General features: G+C 41.8%; 1 protein-coding gene across 4 annotated transcripts in view; it reads right to left on the bottom strand.

The window, feature by feature from the left end:
* The window catches only part of PACS1 (phosphofurin acidic cluster sorting protein 1), a 155,726-nt gene that overhangs the window by 28,922 nt on the left and 113,840 nt on the right, over positions 1-12,964 (bottom strand). For all 4 annotated transcript variants that reach the window (XM_047071024.1, XM_047071021.1, XM_047071022.1 and 1 more), the window contains exons 3-4: positions 2,737-2,826; positions 1,938-2,063 (exon numbers count right to left, since the gene is read on the bottom strand). In XM_047071024.1, the coding sequence (XP_046926980.1) occupies positions 1,938-2,063; positions 2,737-2,826 (216 nt within the window). The remainder of the gene's footprint in view (positions 1-1,937; positions 2,064-2,736; positions 2,827-12,964) is intronic.

Below are 12,964 nucleotides of genomic sequence, written 5' to 3'. Positions count from 1 at the left end.
TGGAGGGGTTCCCACTGGCCAAATCTGAGATAATTTAAGCATGAAAAAAAAAAAAAGATAGTAACAGATTGAACCCCACTGAAGCAAACAGGAATCCACAGGTCCATAACTAATACATATAAGTGAAATGATCAATAAATGGGGAAGAAGAGAAAGCTCTGCCTTACAATAGAAAGTGAATTAATATATACAGCAGGAATGATGGGATTAGAAATTCACTGGCAAGCACCAAAGTAATAATTGATCCAGGCAAGAATCACTAATAGATGCTAAAACTAGTTGAAGATATGATGAGAAAAAAGGTTTGTTACACTGTCTCAAAACATCTCCCTATAAAATATTGTTTTAAATTGGGAAATACAAAAAAAATGTTAATTTAGGTTGGAAATCCTGGCAGACATCATCTTAACCAAGCAATAAAAGCTAACCTCGCCAGAAATGGAACAAATCGACGTGGAGCATTGCCTGTGTAGCACTTAGAAGAACACGGCATTACTTCTGTGGTAGTTCTGCCAAAAATGCATAAGCTGAATCTAATCTTCAGAAAACATCAGACAAACCCAAACTGAGGAACATTCAACGAGGTAACTAGCCTGTACTCTTTTTTTTTTCCTTCCTTCCTTCCTTCCTTCCTTCCCTTCCCTAAGTTTATTTATTGAGAGGGAGAGAGGATCTGAAGCGGGCTCTGTGCTGATGGCAGAGAGCCTGACGTGAGGCTCAAAGTCACGAGCCGTGAGATCATGACCTGAGCTGAAGTTGGACACCCAACTGACGGAGCCACCCAGGTGCCTCTAGCCTGTACTCTTAAAAAAAGTCAAAGGGGGGCGCCTGGGTGGCTCAGTCGGTTGAGCGTCCGACTTCAGCTCAGGTCACGATCTCGAGGTCCGTGAGTTCGAGCCCCGCGTCAGGCTCTGGGCTGACAGCTCGGAGCCTGGAGCCTGCTTCTGATTCTGTGTCTCCCTCTCTCTCTGCCCCTCCCCCACTCATGCTCTGTCTCTCTCTGTCTCAAAAATAAAAAGACATTAAAAAAAAAAAAAGATTAAAAAAAAAGTCAAAGGAATGAAAGACAAGGAAAATCTGAGGGACTGTTGAAAGTTGAAGGAGACTAAAAAGGCAAGACAATTAGATGAACACCATCCCAGATTAAATCCTGGGCCTGTAATGGATATTATCGAGACACTTGGCACAATCTGAGCGGGGGCCGCGGGCTGGATGATGATCCTATATCCGTGTTGATGTCCTGACCTTTACGGCGGGCATGATGCTGACTACACAGGAGAGTATTCTCAGTTTTAAGAAATGAACATAGTACGGCATTAACGTGTAGTAGGGCATCATGTCTGCAACTTACTCTCAGTGGTTCAGAAAAGAAAATAATATGCATAAATGTTCATATATAGAGAGAAAAATAAGGCAAATGTGGTAATATGTTAGCACTGAAGAATCTGAGTGCAGGGTATATGGGCATTCTTTACACTACTCTTAAAATTTTTCTGTAAGTTTGAATTTTCTTTGAAACTTAAAGAAAAACATTTTGTGAGGGAGAAATTACTTGGGATAAAAACAACAATTACTGGGGCGCCTGGGTGGCTCAGTCGGTTAAGCGTCTGACTTCAGCTCAGGTCACAATCTCACGGTCCGTGAGTTTGAGCCCCTGCTTCGGATTCTGTGTCTCCTTCTCTCTCTGCCTCTCCCCCATTCATGCTCTGTCTCTCTCTGTCTCAAAAATAAAAACGTTAAAAAAAAATTAAAAAAAAAAAAAAAAAGAACAATTACTTGGGATATCCTGAATTTCCAAAAACAGAATTAACTTGTAAAATAAAATGAAACACCCAGCCACTAGGCTGGCAAAATCATTTGCTAGCAGGCTCAACTGGCTGGGCCTGGTGTGCCTCACAAACTCTCGGACTTAAAGACTGGAGACTGTGCCCCCTCACCTCTGCCATGTTGATAAGTCCCACAGCCAGGGTCTTATACCCCAAGATGGTCCGGTTCTTGTAACGCTTTCTCCTTTGCAACATGATCTGTAGCTTGTTGGCATCTCGCTTCAGGAAATGAGGGTACTGCCAAGTACAAAAGAGTCAAGCATCGTTAATGAGCTCCAGGGCCCTTGGGTTCTCGTCCTGTTGGAGGATATGCAATCCTTCCGTGCTTCACTATCTCCTGTCTGTACAAGGGGGCTGCGTGGGGGGAATCAGGGGTGAAGGAGACACCATTAAGTTGCCGCTGAGGCTTCGATTCTCCTTGGTGCCTCATTTCCATTCTGTAGCTCTGTGGTACACACGTGTTCAGAACTTTGCCTCTTTCTTTGCCAAGTGATCAAATGTTTTCTCCATATGCTTCAATTTGGGATCCTGGGATTGTGATGAGAGAGAGAGACATACTAAAGAGGCATAAGGAGAAGGGAAGGAATTGAGATTACAACATGGGGGCAGAATGAGACTGAAGGGGACACACTCAGCTGGAGTGTGTGCTGCAGATTACTAAGGAGAGGTAACGGGGCTGAGCGAGATTGGGTGGGGGACCAACAGCCTTATCCAAGGAAAGGGAAAAAAAAGAACTCGGGTCTCAGCATCCTCACTGTGGCTGGCTGAGTGACTGCTTCAGCCCTCCAGGCTAGCCACAGAAGCTCAATTCATTGGGTAACTTTCATTCATTGGGCTGTGGCTGCTCTGGGATAGAAAAATCTCCAGACTGCAGGACTACCTGGGGACTAGAGATTCAGTAGCTTCTCACCTGAAGGGAGAAGGTTAATTGGAGTTCTGTTTCCACAAGTCCACTAGCTGGAAGGATGATCTCGTTGGAGCGAAGAATCCTTTTTGAACCCTGAAACCAAAAAAAAAAAAAAAAAAAAAAAAAAAAAAAAAAGGTCAAATCTGTGTCATCAAAAATCAGACCAAAAGAAATACTAAGTTTGCAAACAACTTTTAAACTCTACAAACATTCTTACCAAATATTTTATCGGTTTTTATTATCCTCATTAAAATCAAGCCATACCAAAAGTATGATTTTTTTTTTATTTTTTTTTAAATATTTTTTTTTTCAACGTTTTTATTTATTTTTGGGACAGAGAGAGACAGAGCATGAACGGGGGAGGGGCAGAGACAGAGGGAGACACAGAATCGGAAACACGCTCCAGGCTCCGAGCCATCCGTCCAGAGCCCGACGCGGGGCTCGAACTCACGGACCGCGAGATCGTGACCTGGCTGAAGTCGGACGCTCAACCGACTGCGCCACCCAGGCGCCCCCAGAAGTATGATTTTACATGTATTATGTTGTATGTTCATAAAAGATTTTCACATAAAAGTGGTTTATTTCTGGACGTGACTTTTCCAACATTCCCCAGAAGAGTCAGGCAGGTAGCAGCACCATGCTCACCTCAGCCTCCCTTCTTCCTTGCAAATTGACACTTCACTTGCACTGTCTTGCCTTTTCACATGCTTTTTCTTTCTCTTCTTGGATGCTCATTTGTGCTTCTGCACACAGCTAAGGCACTCCCCTTTTAGGTCCCCGCTTAATGTTTTCCCAGGAACCTCTCCTTTCAGCTCCACCTCTTCCAGCCTAAGAATGGGTTAGATACCCCAGCATTTTTAGCTCTAAAGTTGGGCCCAACTATTCCTAAAGTGTAGAAAGAGATCAGCAGGAGGGCCTGAGGAATGCCAATAAATTTGTATAAATTACTTTTTCAAAAAAAAATTGAGATTTAAAAACCGTGAAATGTCTAGATCTTGAACACACAGGATCAATGAGTTGATAAATGCATATACCTACGTAACCCACATCTGCCTCAAGATATGCAACATTTCCGGAGTGCCTGGGCGGCTCAGTCGGTTGAGTGTCTGACTCCTGATTTTGGCTCAGGTCATGATCCCAGGGTTGTGAGACTGAGCCCCATGTTGGGCTCTATGCTGAGCATGGATCCTGCTTGAGATTCTCTCTCGCTCCCTCTCTCTCTCTCCCTCTCTCTCTTTCTCTCCCCCCACTCCCTGGCTCATACTCTCTCTAAAATAAAATTAAAAATTAAAAAGAAAAAAGACGTACATTTCTATCGCTCCAGAAAAACTCTGTGATCCTGCCCAGACAATCCTACACTGCTCTCTCAGAGGCAAGCACTGTTCTGACTTCTTTCACCATAGGTTAGTTTTACCGATTCTAACATTCCGTATAAATGGGGTCATACGGTATGCGCTATTCTGGTTGGGCTTCTTCAAACATCATCTTTGAGGTTCATACAGGGTGTTGCATATATTAGCAGTTCATTCCTTTTTATTGCCGAATAGAATTCTATTCTACTGTTGCTGAACATTCACATTTGTGTTGTTTCTAGTTTTTGGCTACTATGGCCAAAGCTGCCATTCTTGTTAGAAGTCTTTATAGACATATGTGTTACTTTTTCTAGGGCAAACACCTAAGAAAGGAATTGCTGGGTCTTAGGGTAGATGTATGCTTAACTTTATGAGAAACTGCCAGACCAGTTTCCAAAGTGTTGGTACCATTCCCACCCCAGCAGCAGTGTCTAAAAGCCCCAGTTGCTCCTTATCTTCACTAGCAGTTGGTGCGATCAGGTCTTGATTCATGGATTCTAATGGGTACGCACAGTGGAATAGCACTGTGGTTACAATTTGCATTTCCCTGATGACTAATACTATTAAGCACATTTTCATTAGTTTATTGATCATTTGTAAATCTCCATGTAAATCTCTATGAGGTGCCTGGTCAAACATTTTCATCCAGGTTTTTTTATCTTGTTTTTGAGTTGTAAGAGTTTTTTAATTTATACAAGTCACTTGTCAGACATATGTATTGTAAATTATTTTCTTGTCTATTCAGTTTATTAATGGTATCTTTGGATGAAGTATTTAATTTTGACCAAGTCTACTTTATTATTTAATGGTTAATGCATTCTGGCTCCTATCTAAAAGATCTTTGCCTACTCCAAGACTGTGAAGTTACTCTGCCATGTTGGAGCAGATATTCTGCTGCTTCCTTGTAGAAATTTTATAATTTTGGGGCACTGGGTGGCTCAGTTGGTTAAGCCTCTGACTTCGGCTCAGGTCATGATCTCGCGGTCCATGGGTTCGAGCCCTGTGTTGGGCTCTATGCTGACAGCTCAGAGCCCGTAACCTGCTTCAGATTCTGCATCTCCCTCTCTCTCTAACCCTCCTACACTCACACTCTGTCACTCTCTCTCAAAAATAAACATTAAAATTTTTTTAAAAAAAATTTTTATAATTTTAGTTTTTATATTTAGGTTTCTTATCCATTTCTAATTATTTTTAATTAGACTGAGCCACCTAGGCGTCCCTCCGTTTCTAATTTTTAAAAAATATTTTTATTTATTTTTGAGAGAGAGAGAGCGAGAGCGAGAGAGAGAGAGAGCGAGCATATGAGCTGTGCTGACAGCAGAGAGCCCAATGTGGAGCTAGAACTCGTGAACTGTGAGATCATGAGCTGAGCTCAGGTGGGGACACTTAACCAACTGAGCCACCCAAGCACTCCTAACTTTTGCTTTTACAAAATGCAAATTTTGCTTAATGCAGGAAGGAAAATCTAAATACAATATTTCAGAATGTTTTTGTAACTAGAATAGAATTGTAATTAGAATAGTTTTGTAACTAGAATAGAATACCAATTAAAATAACAAAGGAAATTCTGCCTTGTCTGTTAGAAAACACTTTTTGTAGTAACCGCTATTACAAACAAGAATCTTGACAAAGTTTTCACCTGAGTTCATTGATTTTTAAAATCTCTGTAAAATGAATCTCAGAAATGCTGAGAGAATTCAGAATGTGGCTTATATATATATAGTGGTGGTTTCAACAAAAGGTAGGAAACATTTGGTAATATTTAGAGATATTTTTGGTTGTTATAACTGGGGTGGTATCTGTGTGTATGTGAGGTATTTCTAGAGCGTAGAGGTCAAGGTTGTTGCTGACCATCCTATGATGTACAGAGCAGACCCCACAACACAATGATCTGGCCCAAATGTCTAGAGTGCTGCTGCTGAGAAACACTGTTCTAGCTGAAACCTCATCTCCACTGAAGTCATGCTTCTTGGGTAGTTCTCTCAAACGGTGGCTGCTTTTCTCCTATAATGCGCACACTTGGCTTGGAGATGAGGAAGATGTCCTCCTTATTTTCATCACCAGCTCTAGAACATTCTCCCTTCCACCTCGCCAAAAACCCTATTCTGAATTGATACCCTCAGTTCATACCACCCTCTATTCCCTGCTGTGGCTGGGATCTTTAACTGTAGTCATTTCTGCTTATTTCTTGATTTCAGCTCCTCACTCACTGTTCCTTTCCCCGGTACTATCTCAGCCATAAGTCTCTATGGTTTCAATATATGCTCCTTCCAACACCTTGGCTGCCTCAATCTCATAATCCCTCTCTTTCAATGATCTTGTCCTCACACTTGTCTTAGCTACTCACCCACATGATCACATGCTGAATCTTATCATTACCAATAATTACAAGCAATATCTAACCTCAGTTTCATGTACCCCACTCTCTGATTACACCTATCTTTTCAGCTCATTCTCTCTGGTCTGTCAACAATAATTCTTCTGCCAGGGCCTATGATCCAAAGATCCATTGTTTCAATTTTCCTCATGGCCCTGCTGTCCCTCTTTCCTCCTTACCCAGCTTAAATGCCACAGTCAATCTTTATAAATAAACATGTTCTTGCACACACTCTGTTGCTAGTCTGCCATAGTCATTTGGTAAATTACAACTCTGTTGAAGTCCAACTGCACTAGCTGAACATGCCCAGAAGGAATCATATAATCAGGCGGCCTGGTCTGTCTTTAATACATGTCCCCGAATCTGTAGTGGGCTGACAAGACAGTCTGGCAATTACTCTGTATTTTCCCAAGTCTTTCCCCTTTTCTGCTCTGCTTGATGATGCATTTTTCCTCAAACCCCTAACACCTCCTAACCTCTCCTCACTTTAGTTGATAACCTTTATTCCTACTTAGCTGAGAAGATGGAAGCACTAGGAAAAGGGCTCCCACAACTCCCAGCACACTTACCTACTTAGCACATTTGTGCTCATGTCCCCTCCGACCCTCCTGTTACACAGATGGAGGCCCTACTCCCATCTTTTAAAAATTTTTTTTTTTCAACGTTTTTATTTATTTTTGGGACAGAGAGAGACAGAGCATGAACGGGGGAGGGGCAGAGAGAGAGGGAGACACAGCATCGGAAACAGGCTCCAGGCTCCGAGCCATCAGCCCAGAGCCCGACGCAGGGCTCGAACTCACGGACCGCGAGATCGTGACCTGGCTGAAGTCGGACGCTTAACCGACTGCGCCACCCAGGCGCCCCAGGCCCTACTCCCATCTAAAGTCAACCAATGCACTTGGGCACCAGAGCTCATCCCTCCTCACCTGCTCAGATGCTCTTCTACCCAGTCTTTCAGGTCCTACATAATCAACCTGCCTCTTTATTCTGGATCATTTCTATTAGCAAACATGTTGTTATCTCTCTGATCTTAAAACAAAACAACAACCCCAAAAAACCCTCTCTTGTCACCATGTGCCCTGCTGCCTACCAACCCCTATCTCGCCTTCCCTTAGCAAACTCAAGAGCTGTCTATTTTTGCTCTCCTGAAGTCCTCTGCTTTCATTTTTCTTGTAAATGCATTCCAGTCAACCTTCCTATCTCCACCATCCCGCCAAAAATGCTACTGACAAGGTCTCAAATAACCTTCACTTTAAAGAACCTGATGACCCATTCGCATCTCCTTGGGCTTATCTGCGCCTTTTGATAGTCACTCTTGACTTCCAGCAACACTTCCTTCATCTGGCTTCCAGGATCCCATACTCTCTTTGATTTCCTCTTATCCTCTGGCTGCTCTCTCTTGGCTTCCATTTCCGGTCCTTCCTCTCCTCTCTGACTTCCTAATGCTGGAGTGCCTGGGGCCTTAATCCTTAGACTTGTTCTCTTCTCTGCAGTCACTCACTCCACTCCTAATTATCTCATCCAATCTTAAGGTCTTAATTAAATATACTCTCCAAATTATCTCTCTATCCCAGACCTCTCTCCTGGACTCTAAACCCATATATTCAATTATCTATTCAACATCTCCTCCTGCATGTTTAATAGGCATCTCAGACATAACACGATAAGCTGAGTTTTGGATCTTTCCCTTGAACCTGCTTCAGCCAGTCTTCTCCATCTCACTTAATGGCATTTCCACCCGCTAGTTGTTTAGGGAAAAGCTCTGGCAGGGTGTCTGCCTGGCTCATTCTGTAGAGCATGTCGTTCTTGATCTTGGGGTTGTGACTTCAAGCACCATGTTGGGTGCAGAGATTGCTTAAATAAACTTTAAAAAGAAAAGAAAACAATCTGGTGCTACCCTCATCTCTTGCCTCAACCACTGTTATGGCCTATTAACAAACTGGTCTTCCTGATTCCTCTTCCCTACCTACAGTCTCTTCTCTCTACAACAGCCACAGTGATCCCATCACTTCTTTGTTCAAAACCCTCCAATTCACACAGATCGAAAGCCAGAGACTTTGTAATTATCTGCACATATCCTGTTCCTCCCTTACTTCTTTTTTTTTTAATGTTTATTTATTTTTGAGAGAGAGAGAGAGAGAGAGAGAGAGAGAGAGAGAGAGAACACAAGTGGTAGAGGGGAAGAGAAAGAGAGGATCCGACGTGGGCTCCATGCTGATTGCAGAGAGCCCGATGCAGGGCTCGAACTCACGAACCTTGAGATCATGACCTGAGCTGAAGTTGGACGCTTAACTGACTGAGCCACCCAAGCACCCCCACTATGCCTTACTTCTTTGACCTCACCTCCTTCTGCTTTTGTTCCTCTCCAGCCTCACTGGCCACCACTTCCTTCCTCTTGGTTCTGTCAGAAACATTCCTGCCTTAGGGCTTTGCTTTGCCTTTTCCCTCTGCCTAGAATGCTCTTTCTCCAGATATTGCATGGCTCCCTCCTTTCACCTTCAAAGTCTTTGCATAAATGTCATGTCTCAATGAGGCCTACCCTGACCACCCTAACTTCTCTCACCTCTGGCATGCTAGATCCCTTTATCTTATTTATTTCCCCACAGGACATATCTCCTTCCAATAGCAACAGCCCTTATTATTTGAACTCTCACTATCCAAATATGTGCTATAAATACTTGTAAAACTTTCTATCCCAATTGCATTATCTGAATTGCAAACCTGTTAAAACCAATCTGTGTGTGCAGGTAACAGGACATAGAGTACAGGGCAGTCCCGGGATCACAGTGAGCACTGGTGCTTTCAAAACATGGTGCACTACTCTTCTCATCTTTCTCATCCTTCTCCAAAGATTTGCTCTTCATGGGCCACAGTACTTGCTTCTTCCAGGGCCTAGGGCACTACCTACTTGGGTCCAATTTCAGAATTATCTTTCGTACCTTTACATATCATCTTTAAGCTATATAACAGTACATCTTCATTTGCAGTATAGAAGACAATTTATATCTGATACTACAATATCATTACTTATAGTGCATAAAAATACCCATTAATGAGTATTATTACTGCATTAAAAATTAGGTTCCTGTTTTTTTTTATTTTTTATTTGAGAGAGAGTGTGTGTGAGTGGGGGAGAGGGGCAGAGGGAGAGAGAGAAAGAATCTTAAGCAGGCTCCACGCTCAGTGCAGAACCTGATGTGGGGCTCGATACCACAACCCTGGGATCATGACGGGAGCCGAAATCAAGTCGGACACTCAACTAACTGAGCCACCCAGGAACCTGGGTTCCTAGTGTTTTAAATGTTTCCTTTTTAAATGCAAAATTATTCATGAATGGTCACCTAAAATTTTAAGAGTCCTGTAGTAATATTTTGAGAAAATAGGTAGAGGGGCACCTGGGTGGCTCAGTTGGTTAAGTGTCCGACTTCGGCTCAGGTCATGATGTCGCGGTTTATGGGTTCGAGCCCTGCATCGGGCTCTCTGCTGACAGCTCAGAGCCTGAAGCCTGCTTCAGATTCTGTGTCTCCCCCCATCTCTGCTCTTCCCCTGCTCGTGCTCTGTGTCTCTCTCTCAATAATAAATCAACATTAAAAAAAATTTATAGAGTTGGGACCCTTGGTTTCGGCTTAGGTCACGAACTCACGAACCATGAGATCAAGCCCCACACACAAAAATTATACACCCAAGTAGCTTTTGTTTATGTAGGTACAACTATCAGTATTTACCATATTAGGAATTTAAACTGAGACATTTAAAAATATGTATAGGGGTGCTTGGGTGGTTCAGCTGGTTAAGTGTCCGACTCTTGGTTTCAGCTCGGGTATGATCTCTTGGTTCATGAGTTCAAGCCCTGCATCAGGCTCACACTAACAGCGCAGGGGCATGCTTGGATTCTCTCTCTCTCTCCCTCTGCCCCTCCTGCTCGTGCTCTCTTTCTCTCAAATAAATAATAAATTTTAAAAATATAATAAAAATGTTTTAATTCACTTAAAAATAATAAACCTTTCACATGTTTACATAAAAACATTTTTTAATGAAAAAGGTCTTTTCCAAAACAAAAACAATTTAGTAAGAAGATGGCATGTTTTTTTTTAAACAATTTTATTGGGATAGAATTCAAATACTATACAAGTCACCCATTTAAAGTGTACATTTCAATAGCTTTTAGTGTATTCAGAGTTGTGCAAACATTACCACAATAAGTTCTACAGCATTTTCATCACCACAAAAAGAAACCCGATACTCTTTAGCTGTCGCCCTACTAATCTTCTTCCCCTCTACCCCCAACCCCAGGCAACCACTAATTTACTTTCTGACTCTATCAATGTACCTACCTATCATGGACATTTCATATAAATGGAATCATACGACATGTGGTCTTTTGTGACTGGCTTCTTTCATTTATTAGCACAATGTTTTCAAGCTTCATCCATGTTGTAGCATGGATATACCACCTTTCACTTATCCATTCGTCAGTCAATGGACTTGGTTTGTTTCCAATTTCTAGCTATTATGAATAAATGCTGCCAATGAACATTTATGTGCAGTTTTATGTAGACATGTTTTCATTTCCCTTGGGTAATATCTAGGAGTAGAATTGCTGGGCCACCTTATGACTCTATGTCACACCTTTTCAGGAACTGCCAGACTATTTTTAAGGTGGCTGCATGATTTTACATTTCCAACAGCAGTATGAAGGAGATAGCATTCTTTTACATTTCTGCAAATCTCTTAAAAAAATTTTTTTAATGTTTATTTATTTTGGGGACAGAGAGAGACAGAGCATGAATGGGGGAGGGGCAGAGAGAGAGGGAGACACAGAATCGGAAGCAGGCTCCAGGCTCTGAGCCATCAGCCCAGAGCCTGACGCGGGGCTCGAACTCACGGACCGCGAGATCGTGACCTGAGCTGAAGTCGGACACTCAACCGACTGAGCCACCCAGGCGCCCCTCTGCAAATCTCTTTTTTTTTTTAAATTTTTTTTTTTTTTTCAACGTTTATTTATTTTTGGGACAGAGAGAGACAGAGCATGAACGGGCGAGGGGCAGAGAGAGAGGGAGACACAGAATCGGAAACAGGCTCCAGGCTCTGAGCCATCAGCCCAGAGCCCGACGCGGGGCTCGAACTCACAGACCGCAAGATCGTGACCTGGCTGAAGTCGGACGCTTAACCGACTGCGCCACCCAGGCGCCCCTGCAAATCTCTTTAATGTCTGGCTAATAGTTGGATTCTCCTACCTGCTTCTGTATTCAATTTGTTGCAAAATATTGTTTTGGTTGGGTATATGAAAAAATCCACACTCAAAGAGATACAAAGTTAAAAAAAAAGGAGACTTTTATAGCACTGTTACATATTAAAATCCAATTAACAGAAAAAGGACATCAGTGGCAAAACTGAGAAATCTGAATAAAGTCTTTAATTTAGTTAATAGTATTGTACTAATGATAATTTCTTAGTTTTGATAAAGGTACCATGGTTAAGAAAGATGTTAACATTGGGAGAAGGTGGGTGAGGGGAATACAGAAACTCTATATATTATCCCTGCCATCTCTCCTGCAAATTTAAAATTATTTCAAAATAAAATGTTAAAAACAAAACCCAATCCATTGGTCTATTTTGTTCTTTGAACAGATCTTTTACCCAGCATGATTTTGTAACCTCATGCACTGGTCATTTGGAAAACACGGGTTCACTGAATCAGGCAAACCTTTCTACACATTTTACTATACAACTGAGAAAACCACTGCCATTACTATCACCACTGATCTCTTCAGTAAAGTCCTTAAGAACTGGGAAGCTGTCAGGCTTATACTGACACATTTTCCAAAATTCTAATTTTCACATGAAAGATCAAATTTTATTTATCATTGGCCAAAAATATTCTCAGTTGTTTCCCTTTAAGTGATAGGTTGTTCATTTTCAAGAAAATGTCTTCCAAGTAGCCGAGTCTGAATAACCAGTTTGTCTGTAAGCCCTTCTTTCACATAAAAATGCTATTCCATTACAAAAGCAACTATTTTAATTCACAACTCAATTGCAGAAGTGTTTGTTCAAGACAACTGCATACTTCACCACGAGCAGAAGTGCTTTATGCATGTTTCCCATTTCTGTTTTATCCCCTCACTGCTGTATCCCCTGTGCCTAGAGCAATGCTTTGCATATAATAGGTGCTCAGTAAATATGTATTAAATGAATGAATAAATGAATAAACAAGCCACTGGATAAATGATAACATCTGTAATTACTTTCAGCTGCTTGGAAGTAAAGCAATAAAAAATTCAGGATATTTATAGTTTTTGGGTATAATTTTAAATTTTACAGAATGTTAAATATTTAATCAGGAAATAAAGGACATTATTTCTTTTGGCAAAGGCATTTGACTGTGGGGATGGCAAAAGCAGCAGGGAACTTTCAAAACCATACCAACAGTGTTTGTACTGGAAAGCAACAGCTTTTAGCAAAGGCAATGGTTCCTGAAAACTGGAACCCTGCCCATGACCTA

This window comes from Lynx rufus, unplaced genomic scaffold (assembly GCF_022079265.1).
Source record: "Lynx rufus isolate CCGP_SWC_20201006 ecotype Redwood Valley unplaced genomic scaffold, mLynRuf1.p SCAF_9, whole genome shotgun sequence".
NCBI lineage: Eukaryota > Metazoa > Chordata > Mammalia > Carnivora > Felidae > Lynx > Lynx rufus.
The sequence above is the reverse complement of the archived record's forward strand: the minus strand, read 5'-3'. Positions and strand labels throughout refer to the sequence as shown.